At 35.7% G+C, this 26,037-nt stretch overlaps 1 protein-coding gene across 3 annotated transcripts in view; it reads right to left on the minus strand.

Moving 5' to 3' along the window:
• The window catches only part of ASPM (assembly factor for spindle microtubules), a 60,927-nt gene that overhangs the window by 6,418 nt on the left and 28,472 nt on the right, over positions 1-26,037 (minus strand). For 2 of the 3 annotated variants that reach the window (XM_034666974.1, XM_034666975.1), the window contains exons 16-25: positions 25,850-25,978; positions 20,432-20,626; positions 10,165-14,916; positions 6,826-6,992; positions 5,299-5,395; positions 4,127-4,336; positions 2,974-3,123; positions 1,960-2,151; positions 1,313-1,505; positions 1,024-1,178 (exon numbers count right to left, since the gene is read on the minus strand). In XM_034666974.1, the coding sequence (XP_034522865.1) occupies positions 1,024-1,178; positions 1,313-1,505; positions 1,960-2,151; positions 2,974-3,123; positions 4,127-4,336; positions 5,299-5,395; positions 6,826-6,992; positions 10,165-14,916; positions 20,432-20,626; positions 25,850-25,978 (6,240 nt within the window). The remainder of the gene's footprint in view (positions 1-1,023; positions 1,179-1,312; positions 1,506-1,959; positions 2,152-2,973; positions 3,124-4,126; positions 4,337-5,298; positions 5,396-6,825; positions 6,993-10,164; positions 14,917-20,431; positions 20,627-25,849; positions 25,979-26,037) is intronic. The other variant, XM_034666976.1, reaches the window with a different exon arrangement.

Below are 26,037 nucleotides of genomic sequence, written 5' to 3' on the forward strand. Positions count from 1 at the left end.
ACAGAGAGGCTAAGTAACCTATAATAAGCTGCAGAGCTATGATTCAAACCCAGGCGGTCTGGCATCAGTCTGTGTTCTTAACCACCACTTCTCAGTAAGAAAATAATCAGGTAAAGTGTTCTAAGTTGTGGCTAAGGGGTTGGGTGGGGAAGATACATTTGTCATCTCAGTATTTTTGACTGCATGCATTACGCTTTAGTACAGATATCTGCCACCGGTCCAAAGCCAAAAAACTTAAATGCTAATACCTATACAGAGTCTTACATACAGGGTAACTAAGTGATAGCAGTATCTTAATCACGTTTTGCCAGACATGATTATAAGAGGTTCTATTGTTTTCATACAATGCAGTGGGATAAGAAAACCAGCTCTAGAGGTGAACAAAACGGATCTGAATTCAGCTCTACCAGTTACCAAACTCAAGTGTTCAGGCAGGAGACTTAACTTCTCTAAGGATTATTATTCCTTCTCTACAAAATCGGAATAACAACATGAACTGCCTGAGAGGATTATTGTAAGAAAAATTAAATGATGCATGAAAAACACTAGCATGTAGGAGGTACTCAATAAATGTTAGTAATCACTGTTATTAATATTATAAAGACAGAAGAAATAAAATCATAAAAATTAGTTTTTCCTATGTCCAATTATGTTAACAGAATAAACATTTTTCCCCCTAAGACTCTTGCACATAAATGAATTCTAACTGGGCAATCTCAGTTCTAGTGGTGACCAAGCATGAACTTAATTTGCTGTGTCAGATTTCTTTCTTTTTTTTTTTTTAAGATTTTATTTATTTATTTGACAGAGATAGAGACAGACAGCGAAAGAGGGAACACAAGCAGGTGGAGTGGGAGAGGAAGAAGCAGGCTCATATCAGAGGAGCCTGATGTGGGGCTCGATCCCATAACACCGGGATCACGCCCTGAGCCGAAGGCAGACGCTTAACCGCCATGCCACCCAGGCGCCCCTGTGTCAGATTTCTTGACCAATGAACAATTCATTATTAAAATGGAAAACTACCTTAGCGACATTAAGCAAGACTTGTACAGCATATCTGATGACTTCCATACAAGGAACGCTGCGATTACAACTTCGGATCAAAACAAATATTTTAGAAACTGCTCCACTCTGGGCCATGTTCTCACAACAAAGAGGAGACAATCTAGTAACTACCTCTGGAAAGAGAGAGAGATAAATTCACAGCAACAAAATGAAGTTTCAGCTAATACTGTATTATAACATTCCTTGTACACTCAAAGGTAAAAATGCATTTCTAACCTTATACGAGATACCATTAAGACAAACTAACCTAGGTGTTTTAAAGCCTCAAGAATAGCAGACAGGTGCTTGTAGGTCAAAAGATAATGAAGTGCAAGTGCAGTTCTTTTGTAGAGTTTGTTTTCTTCTCGAATCTCCCTATTCACAAGTTGAAGACTTAGTCGTATAGCTTTAATTTTTGTACAATCGTTTTTCTTCCTCCAAGAGTACCCTCTCCATAATGCCTTAAAGAGACAAACAGCAATTTTAAGATTACAACCCAGGATGTTTTGAACTTACATCTACATCTATTTCTACAAAATAAGTTATTTAGGTAAATTTATAGGATATAAACAGACATTTTGCAAATAAAACCTCAACTCATGTTCTAATAAATAGCTAAACCAATTTTTCTGAAAAGAAGTATATATAATATGCCTGTATATAACCTGAAGCATCATTCATTGACCAAAGGTATCTAAATCTATACAAAATGCTAAAATACTTTTTCATTTCAATCCTAAATGTCTCTAGGGAAATTTGAAAATAAAGGGCTTAACAATGATACAGTATTTATGAGTTATTCAACTGGCAAACCTCAGCTTTTTAAAATGCATGTGACTGTGTTTTAAAATGTTAGCTATCGTGTAGGTGAATTATAAACCAAAGTCTGGAGCTAACATCATTATTTCCAGTTACCTGAATTTTACTGATTCCATTGTTAAACTTTTCCTGTTTTTTACGGAGGAGAAAACGGCGTACTGCTTTCTGTATTACTGATGCAGCCCTATTTTGCCGGCTCATACATTCTTGAACTTCATGCTGACTTTTGACGATGCTATGATATTTCTGAGCAAACCTTTTCTGCTGTAATTTTGTTCGAAACCATCTCTGTTTAAACATACAGAGTTTTTCTTTACTTCAGGTTTTTAAAATAAATATATATACAGACACACACAAAAGAAATAAACAGAACATTATATTGAAATATCTTTCAACCCTCCCCAGTGGCATTACTTCTCCATTCCACTTGGTGCACACTCCTTGGGTATGTGTGTGAATTTAACCCTGTACAACATAGCTTTCATTTCACAACTTCTATAAATTCTATCAAGCTGTATGTCATTCTACAATTTGTTTTCTCACTCAATATTTTACATATAAGTACATGTTAATGTATATATACAGAGTTCTTATCCAGAATTCATAAGGAACTCCTATAAATCATAAGAAAAAAAGAACTTCCAAAAGAGAAAAGGGCAAAGTATATTTTTTAAAAAAACCCTACACATATACATTAAGAAAAAGCACACAATACACAGGTAATTTGAATATCCAACACATGAAACATTTTTTTAGAACTGCTAGCAATCAAAGGAAATACAAAGCAAAAACGAGATGCAATTTGCCATTCATCAAAATAGCAAAAATCAGAGTCTTTAACGCTATGTGTTGGCAAGAATGTAAAGAAACCCTCAGACTTTGCTACGAGTATAAGTGGGTACAATTATTTCAGAAATAATTCATAGCGTTATTCCTGTGCCTTAAAACATCAACCTATTTCTAACCCATCAGTCCATCCTAAATACGTCATTCTATAAAGCAAAAGGTTACATATTATACGACCTTAGTGTATTTGGAAATTATTTATTAAAATAGAAAATTTATAACAAAAATTATACCACATAGTTTTACTGCAAAGGAAAAGCTAACCTGAATACAGATGACTGAATTAACCTGCTTGTTAGCATTCTTCACAGCCATGTGAAGTTTATATGCTCTTTGAATTCTAAGAGCAGACAGGTGGTAATATGCGGCCGCTGTGAAGTGAAGAAGCCTAATTTTGGTTCTCTGTTCTAAAATCTAAAAGAGAAATAAAATATTAACCAAATAGTTGACTTTTAAGACAACTGATCAATGTTTACTTTTGTATATCCTTAATACCAAATTATATAAATTAGCAATAATAGGTTAACTTTTAATTATTAATATTATTTACATTGTAACTCAAAGTGATTATAATCCTTTACTATACCATATTTCCACATGTGTCATCCCTAACTCAGGGTATAAAAAGCAAAATTATTTTTTGGGCACTATACTAAAGAACAGAATTTAATTTAACTAGACTACACAAGAACAGCTAATTAAAGCTTCGAATGTACTATAATGAGAGAAGTATATGAATACTAAACTCAAAACAAATTACAGTATTCTAAGCAGAACTGCCGGAGATGGTCACAGTAAGACAAAATTATTTGAATCGGTTTCTCCAGTTATTAGGCAGTCTTGCACAAATCTAGCACAAGTCTCCTGTAACAGAACCTCTCGATAGTGGCCTTTAGACTTCCAATTCATATTTAATGAACACAATATAAAAGATTTCCTTTTTCATTTCAAATTTAATTATTTTGTCTTTGCCAGTGCTTCATATTTTGGATGCCAAAACATCATGACCTCATTCGGAGGGATTCTCTCTTCCTGAAGATGTGGAAGTTACCACAGGAATGGTAGCTCACAACACCTCAAGGAGGTGCTGGGTGGTAGCAAATGGCTACCTGAATCACAAGCTCCTTCATGTGTGGAGCTCTTCCCTCACTCTTCTTTCAGTTCCTTTGTTAAGATTCCTTACAAGAGAAAATTTAGTGTGCATTTTTGGTGAGCATCTATGAGAAACAGGCTCATAGAACAAAAATCTATAGCAGCCAGTGATCTTGTTACATGGCTCTGCAGAAGCTGAATAAATTCGAGTTAATGGTTATATTAGCTCTGAAATTACTTTCCAAAATCTAAACTTTCTTAACACAATTTAACATCAAATACTTTCATTTCATACGAGTGAGATATTCTATTTAAAAATACTTACTCTTTTTCTTACTAACCAACCACGGACTAGTGCTTGCAGAACAACTGTAGATTTTTTTAATTCTAAATATTTTATTCTTTCACACTTCCCGACCTTCCTGGCTCGTATATATCTCTGTATGGTCAAAGCGGCAGACTTTTGCCGAAGAAAGACCTGCCTTCCTTTGTATCTTCTAAAATTCGCTTGGATCAAACAAGCAGCTCGATGTCTCTAGAAGGAAAAATGTGCAAGTGACATTAATAGAAAGGTTTAATAATTTCAACCCACTGGAGGTTTTTTAATTTCTCAGTGTCAAATGAGATGGTATAATTGTGAATTTTCTTCATCTTTTTAGCTTCAGAATGTCATATTTCATATACAAGAAAAGGTGATGGTGTATAATTTCTAAACCTATATGGGTCTACAGCTAAAGTTTTTATGAAGGTGTAAGCCAAGGTCATAGATATCTGTGCTCTTTCGCTCTCATCTTCTTCATACCTCTCATTGTGAGGGAGAAAAGGACTAATATTACCATGGGACAAATACATTTAATAAAAATGCTAGCAATACAAAGAACAGAATGGGCATTGTAAACAGCTACCAGGAAAGCTATTTGTTGCTTCAAGAGCCATAGAGTATATCTTAGAAACAGCACATCTTAGATTTTTCAATTGTATAACATCTTGACAACCAAATTGTAAGACACCTGGAGAAGTATATAAAATTAAAATGGGAACTAGGTTTGCTTTAAAACATAGATTCCCCCGCCAAATGGCTGAATGACCTTGGGCAAGTCACTTCACCTCTCTAGACCTCATTTCTTTAATAAAAGGTTATAGGTACTATAGCTATTTTAACCTTTGATGTTAAATATTTTTAATAGATCACCAACTGTAGCTTAAAGAATATATTATTAAGTGTTTGACTTACAGTAGACAAAATATGCTACATCTATTAGGACTTTCTCCAAATAAATTATTTACTCTAAAATTAGTTACTTCAAACTTGGATTTGAGAATATTTTGTAAATGTAAATATACAAACAAAAGTATTCATAAAAAGCATTTTTATGAGTGAATACAATTTTTAATTAACTGCAATGATATATTTAAAATGTATAGTTAAGAAAAAACAATGTATGTTTCCTAAAATAGTTCTTCGCAAATGAGATATTTCTTTCCTTCTGCACCTACTTTCATCATTAGGAAGTGTTCACGAGCTATTCTTCCAGCAAGTGTAGCTCTCCATTTTCTCTGAATGATAACTGTTGACACTCTCACATTCAGAAACCTAAAAAGTAGTTATTGGAAAGCAATTACAAATTTCTTTAATCTACTCAATAAGTATTATTGTACTACCACCCCTGCCCCCATTAAATACTAGAGAAAGAAAATATAAGAAAGATAATGAGAATAAAAGGAAGTGGAAAGTATAATTTATATTTAAATTGTAGCAATCAGAATTCTATACATACACATACACACACCCTGAATTGACACAAAGAAAAAAAAGTTTTGCAATTGGCAATATTGGCAATATTCCAGTGCCAAGAAATATGAATTTCTAGAATGAGAAAGAATTCTGAATGGGATAAAAAAAAAGTACAATTATCCAGACCTAGACAAAGCTTAGATAAAGGGGGTGCTGGTAGAAATAATGGCAGAGTATAAAATCTGAGTCCATGTTGCAAGTGAGTCATCGAACAGACAGAAGGGGGTCACAAAGAGAACTTGAGAGATTAGAAGAGCATCAGGCAAATGAGAAATGGACACTTGTTTGAAAGGAAAGCTAGGCATCATGCAAGTATCTAAGAATAAATATTCTGTAAGTAGAACTGGAGAAAAAAAAAGTGAGGGCCAGAGATTAAACTTTAGGTGTCAACATGGTGGTAATACATAAAAATTGAGCATGGATTTAACTTACATCATGTTGCCACATTTCTTAGAAAATAAAGCTGAACATTAATGAGAAAAATTCAACATTTTGAAACAGGAAACTTAGCTACTGGTCCTTAATAGCGGATAGCAGCACCTGAACCTTTGTATGGTAAGCCCTGAGCTTCTCCCCATGGAATCTTTAAGAACTCTCCTAACAAGAACTCTTCTTGTGTGTTCTCCTAAAACAATCTTTAAAACCACCCCTGATACAATAATCCATCAATTCTGGTAACTGAAGAAAAATTCTTACACGATGAAATAAAAAATAATATCGATAATCTGTTAAGAGCTTTAGAAAAGGTGTTTCAAAGAAATAAACAAGGAATAGGAAAATACAATGAATATAAATAAGTTGGTAATCAGGTCTTCATCATTAAAGTAAGAGAGTGTGGGGGCTAAGTTAAAAAAAAAAAAGAAAAGAAAAATGAGTGAGAAAACAATTTTGCCAGTAGCTAAATTGACAAGCAAAATGGGCCAATGCATTAATAAGAAAGCCAAGATTTTACTGGATTATTTTATTCACTTCCCCTTACCCTCATCTCCATGAAACCAAATCAACTTTAAGTAGGTACTTTTTACTGAATTATATTAAGGCTCTATCTCAAAAAATAAGGTAGTCTTAGAGATATACTTTGTTTCATTAACGGAGCTAACACCAACAAAACAAACCATACAAGTTAGGCATAGCAAATATTTAAAAGAAAAATCAATAAGCAGTATTATTTTATATAAAGACTTGGCTACCACACACACATATTCCCCCCACACAGCTATCATTATTACCACGTTCTCTCCTGTTTGGTACAGAAGCAACCTTGAATGATCTTAACGGTTTTTAGTACAGCTAGATATTCTTTACGTGCTTTCCAATACCTATACCAGGCTTGAATCTTGCAGGCAGCTTTCACTTTATGTAAATATTTCCTGGCATTATAGCTCCTCCACACAGCCTATTAAACATATAAATATAACAAATATGCAATGAGATATATTTTCTTGTAAACTGAAGAAAATCAATATTAAAGACAGCTAGTGTAAGGTTAAGTAGACAAAAATCAATTGCAGAAATACAGTCATACGATGACTCTTCTTTCGATCAGGCTCATTCATTCCTGACACCTACGAGCCTTCTGAAAACAGTGGGGCTAACCGTAGTGAACGCCTACATGTACTTGATCACACGTAACCTGTGGCTGGCTGAGAGCTAAGACTAATATAACCCTAACAAATACTTCTAAATTGTAATATGATGTCTGAAAAGCCAGATATGTGCATTGTCCTATCTCAATCCATTTGGAAGAACAGAAGGAAAAGGAGCACACTGACTACTCTACTTCCTGGGAAGGAACAGGAATCCTTCCCACCTCCCACCCTGCCTCCCTCACATATATCCTGGGTTTTGGGTCCAGGCTGCAGCAAACTCCTGAGAGCAACTCTCTATCAGGGAACCATCAGTTTTTCCAATTTCTGCGACCTTGAGGCTGATTAAATGTTTAAGTGACAGTATGACTTATCATGCTCTTAGTACTGTACTAAGCACTGTAGGTCCTTACAATACCATAGGTAGATAATATCATTATCTAATTTAGAGATGAGTAAATCAAGAGAAATTGAGTAACTTCTTGCACAGGTAATACGTGGAAAAGGTATCTTATTTATTCTCTACAAATATCTCGTGAGATGTGTAAGACCCTTATTTTACAGAACAGAAACTGATGTTGAGGAAGGAGAGACCTATTATACTGCGTATCCAGAAGGCAACAGAGGCAAGATCTGAACCCAAGTCCGACTCCAAAACACCTAAAACAAATAGTGCAGCTGTGCCTTACATGGGGATCAGGATCCAAAGTCAGCTGACATGCAAAAAATATATAATGTCAAAATTACTCTTGTGATGTCCTTAACTTACTCAAAGTATATCATATGTGGTTTCTATGTAAACAAATCTGAATACCAACATACTGGTATTCACACTGGGAGCCAGGTGTCAGTATTTCTAAAAATTCCAAGTGATTCCCATGTGCACTAAAATTTGAGACCACTGATTATATGTTAAAAACAAGATGTGTAAAATATAATTTTTAAATTTAATTATATACGAGAAAAATAGCCAAAATTTCCTAAGATTGTTATTTTGGCTTTTCTGTCATTTCAGTTGAATATACCCCTAACTAATACATCCAATTAACATATTTCAACCATTAACTTCTTGGCAGCATTTGGAATTTGAGCATTCTTTTCTTCCTCCCTTACTCCTTGGTTTCTTGATACCATAAAATCTTTTAGTTTTTCTTGTTCTCTCTTACTACTATGTTTTGGCTTCTCCTCTCAGTATTCTCAAATGTTGACATTCTTCAGGGTTGAGTCCCAGGCAGGCTCTCTTCTTTCACCCATTTACTACATTACTCCTGGGTGATCCCATCACTCCCACGACTTCAATTATCACATGTATGCCAATAACGTAGAAGTCAAATTCTGAAACCCGTACTTCTCTCCAAACTCCAGACAAACACAGCCAACTGCCTTGCTAGACATCTCAACTGAGACATCTGTTAGGTACTTCAACTTCATCACGTACCCCAAACTGAACTCATCGTCAATCTCCCAATCTGCTCCTCTCCTTGCTCCCTATGTCAGTGAATGCTAACATCTGCTGAGTTACTTAAGCCATACGCATGGCTTGGATGCTTGTTTACACTCTATATAATGCAAATCCTACCCCTTCCACTCAGACCGGTCCTCACAATCCCATTGTCACTACACTTTATTAAACTATCTTGCACCTGACCTAATGCCAATAGTCTCCTGGCGGGTCTCCCTGCTGCCCTTCCAGTCCCTCTTTCACATTCCTGCCAGAGTAATTTTTTAAAAATAAAAATACGATTCTGGTTTTCTCCTTTTTAAATTCTTCTAGAACTTCTTTTAATCCAGTAGAAAAGACTAATCTTGTGTCTGTCTTACAAAGCTATGCACAATCTCACTCCCTCTATTGCCAACCTGATCTCATATCATCTTTTATTACTGCACCACACACACACTCCCTCTCTCATTTTTGAACTCTGTGTTATCTCCTACAGCTGGATACATTGGATACATTTTATTGGGCTATTTTTAATTCATCCTTTGGCTTAACATCTCAACGTAAATGCCACTTGTCCTGGGAAGCCTTTTCTGACCACTGGGACTAACTTTAGGCTTCCCTTCTTAATGTTCCCAGCAACATAAACTTCTCATTTTGTTTTATAATTAAGCTTCCTTGCTCAATTAAATGCTTTAAGGGCAGCGACTAAGTATATCTCTCTATGCCAATCAACCATGATAGCATTTAGCACATTGTCAGTACTGGATATTTGCTGAATGAAAACAGTATATGTAAGTTTAACAGCAAACCAACAAGGTACCTACATATCACACCAAGGTTCAAAGCCCAGGTTATGAACAGGGAGAAGATAAACTACTGAAGTATACCTACATTCAATTCCTGGATCTGCATCCCCTCTGCAACATTAGCACGTTATTTAAATTTTCTCAGTTCCTTCACACTTCAAGAGATAATACTCAACACTTTTCACCCACTGATAAAAAAGTATGTGTGTGAGAAATGCAGATATAATATTTTTGTTATATAGAAAATATGTATTTTATGTATAACAATACTATAATGAAAAAATTACATAAAATTGCTTTAGAAATCAAAAGTGCTAAATACACATGTCTGTCTAGCTTAAGTGGTCTCATTAACAGATTGGTAGAGGAATAAAGTTATACCATTTGGCTTAAATTTTGCCAAATCTCACTTTACCTTAGCTTAAATTTCTCACTTAAAATTTTTTTTTACTCTGTACTCTCATTTATCAAACTGTATTCTCAAAATTAACACCTATCGAAATGCATCAAGCATAGAGTGCTCATGTTCAGAAGGATCCCAGTTCTGTGCTGTATTAGCTGAATTATTATTAGTGCCCTTTTCCCACTCTCAAAAATGTTCTGTTTTGGAAGATAAATGAAATGGCCACATAAATGAAGTATTATTCGTCAAGACCTGCTTACGTTAATTTTATAAATTCTAACAAATACTGGTTAAAGAAAGAATGCGGGCTTTACATTTAAATATATAAGTACCTGGATTTTTATGGTGCTATCTTTAATTTTCTGAAACTTCCGTTTCTGTATAAAGCCTCTTGTTCTAGCTTGAATAATGATAACGCTGTTCCTAACTTGTAAATACACTTGTCGTTGATGCTGTGCGGACAAAAGGGCTCTGTGGTGAGTTTGTAAAACCACTGCTGCTTTCCTATACAGTAAGAACTGCCTTCTTGTTTGCCATGTCCTGAAATACTGCTGGAGGGTCGCGGCGGCTCTTCTCTGCTGAAGAAACCTTCTCCGATACACAGCCATCTGAAGGAAGGACTGAATTCGTAGGGCAGCACGCATCTGCGTTTCCAAAGTTCTTGTGACCATTTCACAGAAAGCTTTGTGAGTTGTTACTGCAGCCTCTCTTTGAGGATACTCTGCCCCCTGTGAACAAGCCACCGGAGAAGCTCTACGCCGCTTCGGAGTCCTAAGTGCCGCACTGTGAACAGCTCCACACGGAGTGTCCGTTCCGCGAGGGCAGAACGCAGATTGCTTAGCAATGGCTGCCCTGTGTGCCTCCGACAGGTTTCTCAGCTTCTGTCGGACTCTCATGCCCCTAAAACAAGCCTGAATAATGAGTACCGATTTCCGAACTGCTAAAAATTTTTTTCTTTCCATTTTTGCTCTGACATGTGACCTATAGTAATTCTGTATAACAACGACAGCAGTTTTCTTTGCTCGGTAATCACGTTTGGCCCTGTGCATTCGGTAGACTGACTGAATTAGTGTGGCAGCCAGGTGCCTATGTTGGATTTCCCTTCGTACCTTCAAGCCCCTGGATGAAGACTGCACACAAACGAGCGCCTGGGTGCGCGCTGCAGTTAGTGCTCTGTATCGTCTTTGAACAAAAACTACTTTTGCTCTCAAGTGGAGATAATGCTTCCTTATTTTGGAGGCTTTAAAATGCTTCTGAATAATAGTGGCAGCCTGATGCTGTTCCTCAATCTGTTTCCTTATGATCATGTCCTGGAAATCTGCCTGAATACAGGTTGCTGCTGTCCTGAGGGCATCGTGTTGAAGAGCTTTCTTTTTATTTGCTCTATATCTTTCTTGTATTACTTTTGTAGCCCACTGAATCTTCTGGTAAAAAAGATACTGCCTATACATTCTATATGTGCTTTGTATTATGATAGCAGCTCTCTGTTTTTCCCTTAAAAGCTGTCTTGCTTTCATTCCCTTAAATGCGGACTGAATGACCAAAGCAGAATGTCTTTGTCGGACATAATTTTCTCTTTGCAGTTTCGCAGCCCTGTACGTTCGGTAATGTTGCTGAATTAGAATTGAGGCATGTTTCCAAGTCTGAAATGTAACGTATGTTCTGTGCATTCTGTAAGTGGCCTGGATGAGAACTGCAGCCCGGTGCATCTCCTGTAACTTCTTCTTTGCCACCAGCCTTCGGTAAGATGACTGGATTGTAATGGCTGCCTTTTGTAATTTCAAGAATTGGTGCAAGTGATGTTTGGCACAAATGGTGGCCCGATATTTCCTCTGAATGAAAATAGCAGCTTTTTTGAGGGAAATGAATCTTTTCCTCATCACTAAAGATCTAAACCTGCTTTGAATAAGGGTTGCAGAGGAATGCATATTTTTCAAATGTGCTCTAGCTTTCATCCCCCTAAAAGCAGCCTGAATGATCAGAGCAGAATGTTTCTGTCGGAGATAACGTTGTCTCTGTAGCTTTGCAGCCCTTTGTGCTCGGTATTGCTGCTGGATTATGACTGAGGCATGTTGCAAGGCCTGGTACCTCACATTTGCTCTGTGCATTCTGAAAGCTGCCTGGATGACAGTAGCGGCCCTGTGCCTCTCTTGCATCTTTTTCCTTACCATCCATCTTCTGTATGATGACTGGATTTTAATGACTACCTTTTGTAACTGTAAGAATTGCTGGAAGTAATGCTTTGCACAAACAGTTGCACGGTATTTTCTCTGAACCCAAAGAACAGTTTTCCTGAGAGACAGGAATCTTCTTCTCATCCTGAGAGTTCTAAATCTCCTCTGAATAAGCGTTGCGGCTAAATGCATAATTTTTAAATGTTGTCTAGCTTTCATCCCCCTAAAACCAGCCTGAATGCGTATGACAGAATGCCTCAATTTGTTATACCTTTGAAACTGTGCATTTCTTTCCTTCACTGCCCGGTACCTCTGTTGTACTGTTTTTGTTACCCTTTTTAACTTACTAAAATAGGTTTGCTCTCTGTGTCTTCTATAATACGACTGAATGAGTATGGCTGCACTTTGCCTCTTTCTCAGAGTCTGTCTAACTCTCCTTCCTCTAAAACTTGCCTGAAGAACAGTAATAGCTTTCAAAATTGTCAAGTACTTTGCACGCTGAATTTTACCTTGGCAACATGCTCTGTATCTTACCTGAATTATGACAGCTGCTGTTCTCATTTTATGATATCTCAGTTTTGCTTGATGCATTTTAAACATGGCTTGAATAATAGTGGCTGCCATGTGCATGTGTTGGATTTGTCTTCTTACTCTAATACCTCTATAAACAGCTTGAATTTTAACTGCTGTCTTCTTTAAATTAAGGTATGCCTTACGTTGATGGCTTGCAATTTTCATATCTCGATACCATCTCTGAATTATAACAGCTGAAGCTCTGCAGGTTGCATAGTTTTTTTTGGTTTTGTAAGCTCTATATGCAGACTGTATAGTGACTGCTGCTTTGTTGCACTCCTTTATTTTTTTTCTTACTCTCATACTTCGGTAAGCGGACTGTAAAATGACTGTAGCTGCTTTGGTTTTCAAGTACAATTGACGCTGTTTCCTTCCAACACTGTAAGCCCTATAATACATTTGAATCAGACAAGCAGCTTTTTTCATGATTTCCCACTTCTTTTGTTGCACATACATTCTATAGTATGACTGTATTATGACAGCACATTCGTGTTGCTTTCTAATCTGCCTTCTCACTATTTTTCCCTTCCATGTAGACTGAAGCATCAGTACTGCCTTACGGAGTTCAATGTACTCCATACGTTGCTTCCTTCCTGCAGTCCACGCTCTCAGATGTTGCTGGATGGCTAATGCTGCTGTTTTTAACAATTTAAACTGTTTCCGGGCTTTGGCCATTCTAAAAGCAGACTGAATCCTCACTGCAGCTTGATGTTCCCTTTTGATCTGCTTTCGAACTTTCCAGCCACGATAAGCAGATTGGAGAGAAATCACAGCTGCCTTGGTCTTTAAAAATTGCATTCTAATACCACGAACAGTCCTGTATGTCCTATACCATCTCTGAATCTTGATAGCAGACTGAAGCACATATTGATATTTCTTCCTTTTATTATAGCCTCTAAAAGCAGTTTGAATTTTAAGAGCAGCTATGGATTGTTGTTTGATCAGCTGGCGTACTTTATAACCTCTATAAGCTGCCTGCAAACAAGTAACTGCTCTTTTGATTTGTAAGAAGTTCTTCCTCTGATTGACCTGTGCTTTGTATGCATGATAGTAATTCTGAATGACAACAGCTGCTTTATAAATTTCCAGGTAGTGCTGCCGGGTCTTTCTCATTCTGAAGTAAGACTGTAGTGAGATAGCAGCTTGTCTTTGCAAGCGCATCTGCTTTCGAACCAGGTGACCTCTAACAGAAGCTTGCAGTTTGATACAGGATTCCCGCATCTGCATGTATTCTTGTCTCTTTTGTGCGGCCATTTTTGTGGACCGGTACCGTTGCTGGATAAATAGTGTCACTGCCCGCAAATGTAAATATTGTTTATGAGTTTGTTTCATCTTGACAATTGCTTGTAACTTTACTGTAGCACTTTTTAGTCTCAGAAATTTTTTTCTGGAAATATAAGCTCTGTAACATGATTGAATTTTTATAATGGATGTGAGGATATGAATAAACTTTTTCCTGGCTTGCATCCCTCTATATGCAGATTGTAGAACAATGACAGCAGAACGTGTTTTCTGGTAAGATGCTAGAACTTTCTTTGCTGAAACATAAGCTCGAAAATGAATCTGAATTACCAGGGCAGCTTTCTTTATCTTCTTATATTTCTGTAATTGTTGATGTTTTCTTACTTGTGCCTGCAATTTGGTAGTAATTTTCTTAAGGTTTAGAAATCGAAATCTCTCTTGTCTCATCCTCCAATAGGACTGAAAAACACAAGCAGCTCTGGTTCGTCTGCGTAGATTGCGAGCGCTCATCCTCCTGAAAGCAGCCTGCAGTCGAATGGCTGCAGCCCGTTTCTGCAAATAGTTGGTACGCTCAATCTTTCCTTTCAGATATGCTTTGTAATACTTTTGAATGGTCAGTATAGCCTCTTTTTTTCTTTTATATAACTTTTGGGCTTGAAGGCACCGGAATCTTGTCTGAATGATAATAACACAAGATCTAATGTGAATATATTTCTGTAATTCTTTGTGCATTCTATACCATGATTGTATGACAACAGCAGATTTTTCTTCTTTAGCTCGTTTCCTGCCATGCCATTCTCTAAAAGCTCTTTGCAATATTATTGTAGCTTTTATTTGTAATTGCATTTTACGTTGCTTCCATCTTCTGAACACAGATTGGATTATGAGACATGATGACTTTAGCATCTCATATCTCTGTTGATCATGTTTTCTTCTTAAATAAGCACGCCAATGTCTCTGAACTGTAACTGCAGCCCAAAGATATCGTTTGTAAGAAGCAACAGCAATTTTCATTCTTATCCTAGATTGCAGGATGATTGAATAATATTTCAATTGCAGAAACTGTTTTCTAGTGGAATAGCTTCTCCAATATCTCTGAAAAAGGTAAGAAAGGACATAAAGTAAAACACATAACTTTCTGTACTTAACACCTCTGCAAACATTAATTTTTCTAACCTTTTGCTTAAAAATAAACATGTTAAATTAACAATATTATTTTTGGAAAATACTTGTCTCTTTTGTTTGTAGTTTAGTTTCTATATTGATATAGGTATAGCCAATTAAAAAATCTTTGTCTCAATCCTAGTGGTATTTATATTGCATTTGTATTCCAGAGACAAAAGAAATATAAAGCAAGTTTATATTCTAATAGAATAACATATAAGAAAATAGTCAAAATAAAGCTATAGTAATATTCTGCTATCTATTGATTCTACGTTAATTTCCTATGAATATATCTTTGGATTTTGTATTTTCCCCTTAATATCAAGGCTGCTAAACTATCTTGTAATGATTGGAAACTATTTATGTGAGGGATCCTATAGGTCCAATAATATAAACAGAGGAATCTGAGAAACAAGTGAGGCAGATCATTCTTAGGCATTTTTTTCATTAAGATTTAAATTACTACTTCTTCTTAAGTTTAGGAATTATAGACACACAGTCAAAAAGTAGAATTCTGAAAAGATAAGAGAAGTGATAAACCATTTATCTCTTGAATAGCCAATGTTGCTTTCTTCCCATACCACCCACATTCCCTAACTCCTTCGTTAGGGCAAGACTAGGGGGAGAATTCCCTATTGCAGCTTACTTTCCCTTACATAAGTAAAACAGTATAGGGGCTAGGTATTTCTGTCCCCTAGAGCACTATACCCGTTTGTTATGCACCTGTGCCTGGTCCAAGCACACCTATTCATGGGAGAGGAGAGTTAGGAACCCTCTATGTTTTTCCCAACAGATATTGCCTTATTCCTTTAATATGTGTCAATTGTGGTTTTGCTCCTACTCTTCAGCCTGATAAGAAATAATGAGTATACCACATTACTATGAAGAGATCATACATAATTAAAACATTTATCCAACTACATTTAAGCATATTAATCCAAAATGGTGTCAAAAACTGTAAGCTTGATGCAAGGTGCCTTTTATTAAGCTGCCTCAAAAAGGTGGGGAAAAGTAAAGCAGATGCTATTCAGAGTTGCAGTTGCCATTTTTTCTTTTATGCCCTCTAGATGGTTGTTTGTGAAACCTACAAATCCAAAAAGTAAAGGGTCAGTGTGGATAGCTTATTTTACACTTCGATAACCATTTCTTCTGAATACTGTTACCAGTCTCTGTTACTGAAATGTTAATCAGTGTTGATATGTATCATGGAAGATAAGTTCAACTCCTCTCATCGCAGGAGAGATTTAGCAGCACTGCCATGTGTCTATCAAAACTAAGTAGCTTTTACTAAAGAACATTACATATAATTTTTTTTATTTAATTCTCACAAAAACACAGTCAGTTAGCATTCTTTGATCATCTAAAGAAAAGAAAACTTACGATGCAAATTTTTTCCAAAGTCACATAGCAAATACCAAGAGTTGATACTGGGGCCTAGATTTTAACATCAAATAAGGTACTCTTTCTTCTCCACCATAGATATCTGTGGTAGGGTGCTTTCATAGCTCCAATTCTTCATTTCTCCCTATCTCCAAAGCCTTTGCCATATTTTGTACTTCCTCTTACTAAAGATACGAGTCTCTGCTTGATCTCGGCTAGGGTAGTCACAGGAAGAACACAGCATACCAGTGAAACCAAAGGTTTAGCTTTCTGGCCACAGAACGAAACAGGGCAGACCTAAAAACACCTGGAGAGTCCTAGGGAGACTGAAGAGAAGGGATAGCTCAGGAAACCAATCCCTTAACGTATGAATTTTTGGGTTCACCATTAAGCTGTGTACATGTGGGTCTGACAGCAGACTAGACTTTGAGTACTGAATTAAGAAACACATCACCACCTAGACCCCAAACTGGTCACTCAATGATATACACATGGGACTGATACAAATATCACTGTAAATGCTTTAAAAAAGGAACTGATGTTGAAGCCATACCCATAGAAAGCTGATAAGAACTTGTGGCCTGAACCCAACAAGGCAGATCACCTCATAAAACTAAAATATCAACATTCATATAACATTCATATTCAAGGTGTAATTAAAAATTTCTTGGCATAAAAATACAATGAAAATTTCAACTTGCATAGGAAGACAACAGATGCCAATGGAGGTGATTGGCAATGGAATTACCTGACAAAGACTTTAAAACAGCAGATGTAAAAATGTTCCAAAAGTTGAAACTAATGGGAGAATAGAAAGTCTCAGTAAAACCATCAAAGATACAAATAGGAACCAAATAGAAATATTAGAACTGAAAAACACAATAAAAAAAAAACCCTCATTGGAATGGCTCAATAGCAGAATACAGATGATAAAAGAATCAATGTACTTTAAGATCAATACAAATTATCTATGCTGAAAAAGAAAAATGATTTAAAAAAGAAATATCTCAACAAACTAAGAATAGAGAGGAACTTTCTCAATATGATAAAGAACATCTATTCAAACCTACAGCTAACATCAAACTTAACAGTGAGAAACTAGATGCTTTTCCCTTAAAATCTGGAATAATGCAAGGATGTACCCTCACCACTCCTATTCAACATCTACTGGAAGTCCTGATTAATGTAATAAAAAAAGGATATAAAAGGTATACAAGAGACAAAAATAATAAGCCTTTCTTTGTCCACAGGTGACATGATCATCTATGTAGACAATCCAAAGAAATGACAAAACAAAACAAAACAAAAAAACAACAAACAAACAACAACAAAAAACAAAAAACAAACCCTCCTGGAACTAATAAGCAATTACAGCAAATTTGTAGAACATAGCACCATTAACATTAGTAGCAAAAAAAGAGAAACACTTCAAAATACATCTAAATATACACAGGATCTGTATGAGGAAAACTATAAAACTCTAATGAAAGAAATCAAAGAAGATCTAATTAAATGGAGAGATATATCATGTTCATTGGTAGAAGACTCAATGCTCTCGGTTCTTCCCAACTTAATCTATAAATTCAATGCAATTTCAATCCAAATCTTATCTAGTTACTCTGTGGATATCAGCAAACTGATTCTAAAGTTAAGCGGAGAGGCAAAAGACCCAGAATAGCAAACATGTTATTAAAGAGGAAGAAAGCTGGAGGACCAACATTATCCACCTTCAAACCTTAATATAAATCTATAGTAATTGAGATAGTGTGGTATTGGCAAACTAGTAGACAAATAGATCACTCGAATGAAATAGGGAGCCTAGAAGTATACCCATGCAACATAGGCAATTGATCTTTGGCAAAGGAACAACCAAATGGAGTATACAAAGGATAATTCTGTTTGTTTTCAAAAAATGATGCTGGAATAGGCAGGCAACCATAAGAAAAAAAACAAAACAAAACAAATCTAAACACTCTTTACCTTTCACAAAAATTAACTAAAATAAATCACAGATCTAAATTTAAAATGTAAAATCATAAAACATATAGAAGATAACAGAATAAATAAGTGACTTCGGGCTTGGCAATGGCTTTTTACATATAACGCCAAAGTATAATCCTTTAAAGAAAAAAATGTCAGGCTTCATTAAAATTAAAAAATTCTGCTCTGTGAAAAACTGTTAACAGAACAAAAAGCCACAGGCTAGGAGAAAATATTTGCAAAAGACATATTTGATACAGGATTTGTATCCAAATATACAAAGAGCCTTTAAAACTCCACAAGAAGTAAAAAATGGACAAGAATTAAAAAGATGGGAGAAAGAACCAAACACATCACTGAAGAAGATATGCAGATGGTAAATAAGCATATGAAAAGATGCTCAACATCATACAGCATCAGGGAATTGAAAACCGGAACAATGGGATGCTAATATACATCTATTAGAATTCTAAAACACTGAACACCAAATGCTGGCCAGGAAGTACAGCAAGAGGAAATCTCTTTCACTGCTGGTGGGAATGCAAAATGGTACAGCTACTGTGGAAGACAGTTTGACAGTTTCTCACAAACCTAGTTTATCATATGATCAGGCAATCCCACTCCAAGGTACCTACCCAAAGAAGCTGAAAACTTAGGTCCACAGAAAAACCTGTACACAGATATTTATAATACCTTTATTCATAACTGCCAAAAATGAGAAGAAACCAAGATATCCTTCAACAGGTGAATGGATAAAAAAAATCCTGAGGTACACCCTACAATGGAATGTTATTCAGTGATAAAAACAAGTTATCAAGCCAAAAAAAAGACATAAAAGCAACTTAAATGCGTATTGCTAAGTGAGAGAAACCAATCTAAATAGGCTACACACTGATGGATTCAAACTACAGGACATTCTGGAAAAAACACAAAACGATAGAGACAGTAAAAAACAAAACAAAACAAAAAAACCTGTACAAAGGGAAATTGAAAGAAAATAGACTAAAGTGTAACACTTCATAGTGTTACAAGTGTTGATAGTATCAAGTGTTCAAAGGATTAAAAAGCCAGGAAAGGGGAAAGGGAAGAATTAAAGAATGGAAACATTCAGAAACGATTAAAATGATAGATGCACATTCACATATATCACATATATCAATAAATGCTTGAAATATAAATAGTCTAAACCACCAATCAAAAGACAAAGATTTTCAAAACATAAAAATTAAATGCTGTCTGGACTTCATGTCATACATAATCATGTAAGTAATCAACAAGTAAAAGAAAAGAAAAAAACATGCCCTGCAGATGATAGTCATATCTACAACCAAGCTGGAGTAGTTCTATTACAGCCAGCAAGGTAGACTTCAGAGCAAAGAAAACTATGAGGGATAAAAAAGAACATTACATAATGATAAAAGACCCAACTCACAAGAAAACAGAACAATTTCAAATGTGCATGTGCCTAACAACAGAGCTTCAACATACATGATGATAAAACTAAAAGAACTGAAAGGAGAAAGACGTATCCCATCACAGTTGGGAGATTTAAACACTATTCTTTTACTGAGAGAGCAAACAGAAAATCAGTCAGGATATAAAAGAACTAAACATCATCAACCAAATAGATCTAACATTTACAGAACACTTCACCCAACAACAACAGAATACACATTCTTTTTAAGTATGCAGAACATTCACCAAACTAGTGATCAGCAAACTTCATGTAAAAGGCCCAGGACCCATAGCAGAGATTAAACAAAGAGCTTGGTTGAGTCTGTGGATATACAAAGTAAAATGGTGCAGTATGTCAGCATGTCCCACGGAACATAAGACTGTAAACCTCTAATGTAAAGCAAAGAGGACAGAAGAGGTAAAGAATTAAGAGTTCAGAGAAAAGGAGGCATTTCAATTTGTTTGAGCCTTATGCTGAATATAGTAAAGAGTCTGGGAGGTGTTAAATATTTGTTCAAGTACCAGAAAAATTTGAGAGCTTAAAATATAATTGAAAACTTTATCACATTTTACTTTCTTCCTTAAAAATGTCATTAAAACTTTTTAAATTCAAAATACCAGGATATTATACCTGAATAACTGATGCTGATTCATTTTGAACTTTTTCTAGTTTTTCCTTTTTTAACATTAATAATTTTCTCTCTGCTAAGAGTCTTCGCCAATATTTCTGAATGGTCAATGCTGCATTAATCTCCTTTTTCAATCGTTGTTTAGTTAGGAAATGGATCATAGCTGACTGAATAATTCTTGCAGCTTTGTCTCGCTCCTAAAAAAAAAAAAAAGAAAAGAAAAATATGAGTCAAAAGCTTAATTACTTAAGTTAGTTAGAAAATCATCTATTAAATATTAATCAAATTGATCCTGAAAATAAAACATCCCCCAGACTTAAAATATGCTCATTTTTGGAGTATAGATACTTCTAGGAATGTTGAAAGGTCTGATAGATGGACATGCAATATATTTATATGATGGAAGAAAAACTCCTAGGCATATAATCCTAAAATAAAGATCACAGACATATTTGATATATCACAGATCCTCAAAAATCAATATAAGGGCAATTTAAATGTGGTATGTTTCTCAGATTATGGCCCAGAGAATTCATGCTTAATTTTGAAAAAAGCAATGGACCATATGGGGAAACAGAAAAGAAAAAAGGAGACCCTAAAATAAACAAAATGTCTTACAATATAAGGTAGTATTGCTTTGTAACAACTTGAACAAAGGAATTAAAAAGGGAGAAGCTGTAAAAGATCTTTTAGCACAGAATACATTATGGCTTTAAGGGATAGACAATTAAGATGACAGAATATCGGGTTATGAGAAGTGGTAGCAGGACTGCTCAACGTAAGTGGCCAAAGAGGAGCTACCTGCCCTGAGAGTACTACAGGCTGGTACCATACATCTCTCTATTTCTGTTACTTCTAATAATGAATTACTAGCAAAAACAACATAGGTCAAATACTTACTAGGTTTCAGGCACCATTCTAAACTCTTCATGAACGCTCAACCTAAATCTCACACAACCATAAGAACACATGAACAGGTACCACTCTTATGACTAGAGGGAAACTGAGACAGAGAAGTCAAGTAGACTGTCAGTCCACTGGTAGGATAACCAGTATTTGAACTAGGTAATCACTTTGCCACACTCTCCAAGGCCAGATTTATCATTTCAGTTACCTGAATTGGAAACTAGAATATAAGTTACTCCCCCTGGTAGAAAGAACAATTTATAGCATGTCTGATAACACTTTATGTAGCTATCTGGGACAGCTCACCATGCAAGGATGGGCTCTACACAGACATTAGATTCTAATTATTAATTATAATCAGGTGTTGGTATCTATGGGTGGAAACTGCACAGTATGAGAACACATTCAACTATGGAAGGGATCAAATAGCCACTCTAAGAAAGGAAAAATGTAGTTAATAGATTGAAACAAATGCTAAGAAATGGTGCGAGTCATGTATTAGATCACTTCTAAGTGAAAAAAGACTAGACAATTCTAAAATTGGGCTGAAGAATTATGTCCAACAAATTGATTAAGCCATCTAACATCACTGTCAGTGCCCCCGTAAAGCATATGGCCTTTAAGACTACAGATATCCAAATTAAAAGCATCCCCCCTCCCGTCCACAATTTCAAAATATATTTCAAAGCTACAATAATCAAGCAGTGTGGTACTAACATAAAGACAGGCATAGAGACCAATGGCATAGAATAGAGAACCCAGAAATACACCGTCATATACACGGATAAATGATCTTTGACAAGGGTGCCAAGAGCGATCAATGGGAAAAGAACAGTCTCCATAACAAATGCTGCTGGAAAAACTAAATAATCACATACAAAAGAAAGAAGATGGACCCTTCTCTTATACCATATACATAAATTAACTTCAAATGGATTAAAGTACTAAATGTAAGACACAAAACTATAAAACTACTTACAGAAAACATAGAGAAAAATTTCATATTTAGCAATGTTCTATTGCTTGACACCAAAAGCACGAGCAACAAAAGCAAATAGACAAATGGGATTACATCAAAAACTTAAAAAAAATTTGTTCAGCAAAGGACACAATTAACAAAGTGAAAACTTAAGCTACAGAATGAGAAAAAAAAATTGCAAATCATATATCTAATAAGGGACTTGTATCTAGAATATATAAAGAACACCTACAACTCAACAATAAAAAAAATTAAATAACCTGAACTAAAAATGAACAAAGGAATAGACATTTCTCCAAAGATGACATACAAATGGCTAACACACAAATGAAAAGATGCTCAACACCACTAATTGTCAGAGAAATAGAAATCAAAACCACAATGAGATACCTCCACCCTATTAACAAGTATTGGCAGGGATGTGGAAAAGTTGGAATCCTTGTGCACTACTGGTGGGATTGTAAAATGCGACGCACAATGACCAATATGGAAAATAGTATGGCAGTTCCTCAAAAAAATTAAAAAATGAAACTACCGTGTATGATCCAGCAATCCCACTTCTGGATATATATTCAAATGAACTGAAAGCACGGTCTCAAAGAGATACACCGTATTCATAGCAGCATTATTCACAAGAACCTACCCATAGGTGGGGACAACCTAAATGCCAACAAGATGAATGGATAAACTAAATGTGCTGTATACATACAACAGAATACTATGCAGACTTAAACATGAAGGAAATTCTTCCACATGCTACAACATGGATGAACCCTGAGTACATATGCTAACTGAAATAATCCAGTCACAAAAGGACAAATATTGCATGATTTCACTTATATGAGGTATTTAAAATGGTCAAATTTATAGAAATAGAAAGTAGAATGGTGGTTACCAGGGCTAGGGGGAGGGTGAAATGAGGACTTATTAGGAAGCACAATTTCAGTTTTGCAAGTTAAAAAATTTCTGAAGATTTGTTTCATAGTGATGTAAATATACTTAACACTACTGAACAGTACACTTAAAAAGAGTTAAGATGGTAAATTTTATGATATGTGTTCTTTACCACAATTAAACAAAAACTGGGTAAAAAAAAAAAAAGAAAGCATTTCCTATTAGCTTAAAAAAACAGAGTAAAAAGTTCTAAGGGCAAGGGGCACTCCTAGATACAGTAAGGCTAAGGTAAGTTGACACGTACCCGCTTGTAGACCATCTCAATCTCAAGTATACTAAAATGGAACAATTTTATGTGACCTTAGGGAAGCCACAGATGGAAAACAAATCCAAAAAGGCAAATGTACTACAAAAACTAGCAACTGCTTGAAAACGTACATAAACTGATGGTAAAAATTCCAATGCTGGAAGTCACTGTTTCTTCTCTAAATTAAACTGCACGTCATCATTTTTAATCCTATACTGTTGCTAAGCCAACCTGTTACAAGCTTGTTTTATTTTACCTTGCACATGGGCCAAATACAGGGATTTACTTTGCTTTACAGTTTATGCCCACTTTTTGACAGGAAGAACTAAAAGGTAAAATGTGTCAGGGATTGGATAATCCTGCTTCACTCTTTAGGTAATTGGGCCATTAGTCAATTTTCACTTGTCACTACAAGAATCGAGCCTGTCTATTCTCAACGGATAGTTTATATGAATTATAACAATGACACGGAAGTAAAATATAACACCTGAAAAATTAGCTATCTCAAGGTAATATATTTTTATTAGCTTATAATATTTCTATGAGAATATACAAGGAACCTACTGCTTAACATTACAAACAGCAAATGAAAAGACATAATTGGATGTTAGTGGAATAGTATGAGAGGGAGCATGGTCACCTGGAGAAAGAAGAGAAACAGTGGTCTTCAAAAAACAGGGAAATTTCTACTACCTAGATCGGGAAAAATTTGTACTTCCCAAATCAGGGAAAGGGATCTCACCAGCAAAGAGCTAATAAGAAATCTTTCTAGTTTATATCTTATCAGTATAAGATCATCTTGAGCAGAAAATAAAGCAGATTTCATTTACCAACCCCCCTCAATTCTGATAAATATCTGTTTCATGGGATTTTAAATCTCTCACTTAATCTCTCATATAAACAGAATTAGTGAAATAATTTGAGGACCGGCCAGGAAAGATTATTTGCTGAAGACTCTCCTGAAGCAATTCTCCTACAAGCTTCCAGAAGTACAAAGTTATCCTCTAAGGGATATGTGGGCAAAAAGGCAGATTCTGAGAACATAAGGGGCAAAGAAGGCACAAAGAATAATATGGTAGCAGAAAAGACCATTTGTGAGTATAAGCCACTGCCTATTTCCCAAAAGTTACTATCAAGAGTTTGAGTGGGGTAAAAGCAAATTATTTCAATTAGTTTTATTTCCAGGTGTGATAAACTATGACAAAACACATGGTATGTTTAAGAGTTGCCAAAATGGGGGCGCCTGGGTGGCAGAGCGGTTAAGCGTCTGCCTTCGGCTCAGGGCGTGATCCCGGCGTTATGGGATCGAGCCCCACGTCAGGCTCCTCTGCTATGAGCCTGCTTCTTCCTCTCCCACTCCCCCTGCTTGTGTTCCCTCTCTCGCTGGCTGTCTCTATCTCTGTCTTATAAATAAATAAAAAAAAAATCTTTAAAAAAAAAAAAAGAGTTGCCAAAATGCAGCTGTTTTATAGAGTTATTAAGAACTTTACCACAAATGCATAGTAACTCGAAATTGAGAAGCAGTATGAGGTGGAAAGTATTTCTGAAATATCTGATAAATTTATCAAGCATGGGTGCTTATTTTGTTTGATTTTCCAAATAAATGAATATAGAATCATTAGTGGAAGGGGTAGGGAGAAAAAGGATTAAAATAGTTTGTTCAACTTGATCAAGGAGACCATTTCACAGATGATTAAAAATTACATTTTTCTCAGAATTCAAAAAAATGCTTACATTAAACATAAAATTTTGTACTATTGGGGTCACAAAGGGAAACAATAAATATCACAATCCTTGTGCCCAGGTCCCGAACATTTTGAGAAATAAAACAACAGGAAGCAAATTCCACTTTTAAACTAATAAAGGATACACTGGAAGCCAGTTTCATGACAGACAAAATGAGCTGGCTAACTGAACTGCAAAATCAGACACTGACACCCAGACCCAAGGAGTACTCCAGCACCAAGATCAAGCCTCCCAGAACACCACATGAAAAATTCATGGAAAACTGCTCCCAGAGACAGGTTAGATTCCACAAAGAAGAAAAGAGCTGAGTCAGATATCCTTAGTTGACTTTTACAAATTTACAAAAGGGGTAAGTTATACTACTTCCCCTAGAGCAAGCGAGGGAACAGTGGTTGGAAGACACATCCAGTGAAGGAAACATCAGAGTTAGGGAGAAATACCCACCTCTAACTCAAAATACACACAATTATTAAAACTATGTTGATGACTTCATACATCAGTAAAATGTAAAAATCATATCAAGAATCAATCAACTGGTATTTTGTGAAGTGCAATTCACATTGTAGTGTTTTCATTTGGGGGCAGTACCTGATGGCGTTTTAGATCTGTTTTTAGTTTGTATTTTCTCCAAGTTGTTTGTATAAGTCTAGCAGCTCTTGCTTCTTTACAAAGATCCAAAAGCCTTGCACAGAGAAATGACAAATAAGTGATAACCACCTAAGAGAAAACAGAAGAGAGGAAAACATAAGTTTGACAGAGAATACGCATCTTACTGT

The sequence above is a fragment of the Ailuropoda melanoleuca genome, chromosome 8, assembly GCF_002007445.2.
Source record: "Ailuropoda melanoleuca isolate Jingjing chromosome 8, ASM200744v2, whole genome shotgun sequence".
Lineage (NCBI taxonomy): Eukaryota > Metazoa > Chordata > Mammalia > Carnivora > Ursidae > Ailuropoda > Ailuropoda melanoleuca.